Raw genomic sequence first — 6,062 nt, forward strand, 5'->3', positions numbered from 1 at the left:
TAGCTCCATAAGTGCAGGAATTAAATCCAATATATAATCATTAATATTAAGTTCATTGTTGTTAATTTGATTCTTTAATTTATTTGATATATTTGTCCCTTAATTTTTATAAAAAATAAATAGAATAAAAATATGATCTGAAAAGTTTTATTTTTTAAAATAATAAATATAAGAATGTTTACAATTATCAAAATTTTATATAAAGTAGACGAAAGAAAAAAAATCAGTTCTTATAGGATTACGTATAAAATGATTTCAATTTTTCCTCGGTATTTAAGAAAATTTATAATTTTACAAAATAAAAAATGTATTAGTAAATTTATATTAACTCTTTAGTTTAAATATATAATTTTTAAAATTAAATTACATGTTAATATTATTATAAACAATCATTACTTTATTGTAAATTTAAAATTAATATAATATAATGTCCAACAATATCTTAAATGGTTCATAATAATTTGGTAGAGTAAATTAAAAATATTTACCTTTAAAATAAAATAAATTTGAAGTTTATTCAACAATAGTTTTATGAATATTAATCTAATATACTATATTCTTAACCTAAGAATATTGTAAAAAAATATGTTATGCCTTTAATAGAATAATTGAGAAATATCATAGTTAAATATTTATTAGAAATTTGGACTTACATATTAATGGTTCTGTTTGTAATTTCTATATTACGAATAAAAATCGAATTTTTTTTTCTTAATTTTTATTATTCATTTAACTTTCATGCTTAATTTCAAATAATTCCGATGCATTATCTCTAATTATAATAATAACTAATTCTTATTTTATAACCTTAATAATTTTTAATATATTTTTGAAAGGATGTTATGGTTTCTTTATTTTATTGATTGAATTATATTTATATTTTATGTTCTATAAATTTTATAATATTAATTTGATATAAATCTAATGTAAATTTTATTAAACAATTTTATAATATTATTAGATTATTAGATGCGTCATTGGAAGAGTGAATTGCGGCTTTGGTATTATAGACGAATGTAAAATATTTATTCATTCAGTAATATAAAATTTTGTAGAAATAATTTATAAAAGGAATTCCTTAGGAATATGTAAAAACTCTTTAGGATTCAAACAATTAAAAACTGTTGTTGTAGTTAGTTAAAAGGGAAAATATTGAATATAGAAATATATCCATTACAATTATTTTAAAACGTGTAAAAGTAACGCCATAAACATATAACTATCAGCTTTTATTTCGAAAAATTTACTAATAATTCTTTTTTAATATATAACATTTTTAATTTAACAGAATTTTTATATAATTAAAATATATTTACAATATTAATTTTATTACTCTTATATTTCGTATATCACCTTACTTTACTTTTCATATTATTATTATAATTTATTATTTTTTATTTTATTTCTTGATTGTTAAATTTCTTTTTATATTTTGTTAGTTAATCTAAGGCTAGAGTTAAATATATTTAAAATTTTTGTTTGTGGGTTGAATTTTATTTACTTTAAAAAATAAACATGAGTATAAAAACTTAATTTTTAAAATACTATTATATATTAAACAAGGAGATTATAAATATCTATAATGTTGTTTAATTGCATACATTAATTTATACTGTCAAGAATTTCTATATTAAAATTCAAATGTTCGAATATGTAAAGATTATATAACATTTGTAATCTTATAGTCATAATAATAATCGATAACGATTTTGGAAACTGAATTAGTGTTTTGTTATTATTTAGAATCTTGGAAGATCAATTGTTTTTATAAATTTACATACGTTTTAGACGTATCAGAACTCCATGAAGAAATGATAAAAATTTAAAGTGAATCAGTTTTCTTTGAAATTTACTAAAAAAATTTAAAAAATTACTAATTCTTGGTATACAAAATGAGATAAAAAGATCTTATAAAATTTAGACAAAATGGAAAAACTTGTAACATATATTCCAGTTAATAGCTGCTTACATTACTATTTATGCGAAACGGAATTTGCGCCCTATATAAGGACTGCAGGAACTGTCCTTTTAGGATGGATTATAATCTCTTGGATATGGCATGTACGTTTTAATATAATATTCTTAATTATTTTATTTATTATTAATCAATAATAAGATTCTCTTTAACATAATATGAATTATCAATGTTATATGACAACTTTTTTATTTTAAATATTAAATGCAATAAATTCAGACTATATATGAAAAATAATATATAAGTCAAATTAGATAAATTAGTTAGTTAAATTGTATAAATCAATTTTACACATTTAAAATTATTTATATTTCAGTTGGTAAATGCTAGAAAGTGTGAATATATATATTTTTTTAATTCTTTATGTATTGCATTGTATCGAGTGCTACGGCACCTTTGATTTATGAAAACATTAATTTAATCGCCAATTTTGAGATAATGAGTTTTGAATCAATTAGTTAATTATAAATGGAAGAAAACTGTAAACTAACAAACGATAACAAAATACTGATAACATCAAATCATCTAATAGAAAACCAATATAATATAATACAAAATTTAATACATCATATCTTCTTTTTTATTTTTATTACATTGATAATTTCAATGAAAACATTTATTTCATTGACATTAACATTATCATGCATTTATTCTTATACATAAAAATATATGTATATTATATTAAAATATTATAAATGATTACATTTTTATAAATGTATTTGAAGCCATAATTTTTATGATCTAAATTTATTATGTTAAATTTATGTTACTATGATGTAGCAGGTGTTTGGTTTACTATTATAAATCACGTTCTTGCAGTTAAAAAATGAAAATGAAATTAAAAAATGAAAATTATGTACAGACGTACAAATAACTAGATAACAGCACTTATTTATCATTAAGAAATCAAAATAAACTCTCTTTACACATCTTATAAATAATCAAGTATTGTATTTATTAACTTAATTTATCCGTTTTATTAAAAAAGGTATTTACGCGTTTGACTTTATAGCCAACTGTATCATTAATTTCATTTGCAATGTACCTTTAAATTATTGCATAATCTATATTATATTTTTGCAATACTAACAGAAAAATTTAGTAAATAGTAGTTAATACAATAAAGTATATTAATAATATGCTTATTAGGTGAAACAGAAAGATAAATATATTATATGTAAGCTAATCTGATTGAGCCGAAATATTATATTACAAGATATCATAGAATTCGCTGTATTTGTTTTAAATCATAAATGCACACTCCATATTCATTCGTTATTTGTTTTTTTTTTTTTGTTTTTTTTTTTTTTTTGAAAATACTACAAGCGAGACATAAATTTGAGATTTAAATATATAATTCTTATGAAATATTTTTTGTTATTTCATAGATTATTTGTTAATTATTTATTGAATCTTTTTCTTATTAGATTATTCTGATGCTTTGTGCACCAATTGTAGTGAGTCTACTTGCGATTGTTTTGATCTGTCCAACAACACTTGACTGGTTCATGTGCCAAATGGGGCCAACTTTCAAGAGCACTACATGTGTACTTATAGACAAAATTAGTTCATCGATCAACTTTTGAAAAATATTTATAATAACAGATATAAAATTTTGAAAAATTTTAGTCCGTTATATTTATTTGAAATAATACATATTTGATTTTAATCTTACTGTATGTGTTGTGCAATAGCAAATTCTAAGAAATGTAGATAAAACATATATTTGTTACACGTTAATAACATAAAAAATAAATAATCTTTTTAAATTTAATTTTAAATTTATGGTTTAAAAAATAAAATTTGTAAAATTAAATATTTTCAGAGAATAATTAATATTGTATGAGATATAAAAGAGGATATATAAATTTATTGTATAATTTTTATGTAAACAAATATTTCAAATAAATATAATAAATAAATTTTAAGTTGAAAGTAATATATTATAGTAATCATGGCTACTTTATTAAGTTATTTAATGGTCTATTTCTATTCATATAGATATGTATAAAAAATGTAAAAAAAATTGAAATTAGTTATAATATTTAAAACATGTTTTCTTATCGCCATGTAGTAGTTAATTACTAAACTATTCTTTTAACAAGAAATAAAATTTTCTAACAATAAAGTTATAATCTTAACATGTGTTTTTTTTTTATCATTTTTGTTTTGTTTTTGTTTTAATAAATTCAGAAATTATTCCATAAACTGTCCCATAAATTTTTATATAATTCTTTATAATATATATATATATATTATAAATTATGAATATATATATATATATATATATATATATGCAAAATTATTCTTAATTTTTTAGCGTTCGATCGTAATCTTCGTTCACTCTCACTCTTATGTGAATTACAATGGCTGCCTATGATTTTAAATATTAATATATTTTTATTTTATATTCATTCATATGTCAAGTATCTTTATGATATGATAAGCTTTTATCGACATTTACCTGTTGCTTGAACTGTGGGAAAATATATGTCCGATGAGAATCCAGGGCGTAAAACTTGAATTTACAATGTAGTGTCAAAATGCCATCAGGTTGTGGTCAGTTATTAGTTGAATGCATCAAATTTGCACGTTATTGATTACACATTGATAACGTAAATGGTACGGAATTTAATACTCCCACTCTGAATACATATTAAACGAATATAATGATTTAGACAATATATATTATCTAGATATTTCGAAAATTTAAACCAAAGTAGCATATGGGAAGTTCCTTTTCATAGTTCATAGTTTATTTTTATGTAATTAATTAAAGTTTTTAATATTTCTTAAATTGCTTGATTTATGTAAAATATTTTTCAAATAGTTTTCAAATTTTGAAGTACTTGAAACAGGATGATCTCTTCTTTACATAATAATTTAAATTAAAATTGATTATTGGTGACACAATGGCGTAATGCTATTATATTATTAGCATATAATTGAATAATATTGGTTCTATTTGAAGCTGATATATTTTTCAATGATATGTTTATTGTATGCGTTCGAAAGATTAGTTTGTGGCTCGAACTGCCAAATTCAATATTTCAGTTTATTAGCCTCTGGAACGTAGCGACGCGTAAGAAAGAAGACACGTGGAAGGGCTGAAAATATGTACAATGTATACTCTTGATTAAGACATCCTTTATTCTATTTTATTAACAATTACAATATTGCAGTTCTATGTTCACTTCTTTTTGTGTGTGTGTGTGTGCGTGCGTGTGTGTGTGTGCGAAGAGATTATTCGATTGTAATTATGTGGTTGCTGCTTCTTCGTAATGGTGGCGATGTCGTTGACGTTATGGGGATCGGCAATGGATGTTGATTATTGGATTCTATGCTGACGTTGTAAGGATCAGCAAGAACAGTGGACCATGTTCATCGGATGAGCATGGGAAGGTATTAATGGTAGTTAGCAGTGCTTAGCAGGGAGAATTGACCATACTCATAATGGGAGTATGGTAATGTCTCGGTGAGAATCGACCATACTCATAAGGGCGGTATGGGAGTATCCGTGTGCTAGTTATTCGCAATAGAGACAGATAATATACCTTCGAGAGTTGAAGGACTTGATATTATGATTTTTATAGGCGACTATTTTCTAGAACGCCAGTCTACCCTTGACGGAATGCTGCCTTGGTGCACTGCAGAAGAGAACGAGCGTTCCTTGCAATTGCTGCGTCGAATGAGTGCGCGTTACTTGACCTTTTCCTGGCAAAGACTCCGTGCGAATCGTGACTTGGGCGTTGATGACTGGTTTGGACGAATAACTGAATAGTGAATAGTGAATAGTGGCACTTTATGAACTACCGACACTGTGTACTGAGTGACTGACTGAGTGGGCTGGTGGTAAACTACATGGAGTCTTGACGCGCGCTTCCTTAAGTATCAGCGCGGCAACTTACTCGAACTCGAAATAAGCTTTCGGCTATTTGAGAATTCGGCGAAAGCAAACGTAATCGTTGGAGGCTAGGCAGCCTTCGGGAGCAATCGAAAACGATCGGAATCGGTCGGGATTCTAAGCTTTCGGCTATCCGAGAATTCTAAGAAGATGGATGTAAACATTCAAGAGCTAAGCAGCCTT

General features: G+C 24.2%; 1 protein-coding gene across 1 annotated transcript; it reads left to right on the plus strand.

Moving 5' to 3' along the window:
• The first annotated feature begins 1,870 nt into the window (after window positions 1-1,870).
• On the plus strand, window positions 1,871-3,707 carry LOC105367306 (uncharacterized). The gene is made up of 2 exons (XM_011505961.1): window positions 1,871-2,061; window positions 3,403-3,707. The coding sequence occupies exons 1-2, from the start codon at window positions 1,927-1,929 to the stop codon at window positions 3,559-3,561; spliced, it is 294 nt and encodes a 97-aa protein (XP_011504263.1). The 5' UTR covers window positions 1,871-1,926; the 3' UTR covers window positions 3,562-3,707.
• The last annotated feature ends 2,355 nt before the right edge of the window (window positions 3,708-6,062 follow it).

This window comes from Ceratosolen solmsi, unplaced genomic scaffold, assembly GCF_000503995.2.
Source record: "Ceratosolen solmsi marchali unplaced genomic scaffold, CerSol_1.0 scaffold7, whole genome shotgun sequence".
Lineage (NCBI taxonomy): Eukaryota > Metazoa > Arthropoda > Insecta > Hymenoptera > Agaonidae > Ceratosolen > Ceratosolen solmsi.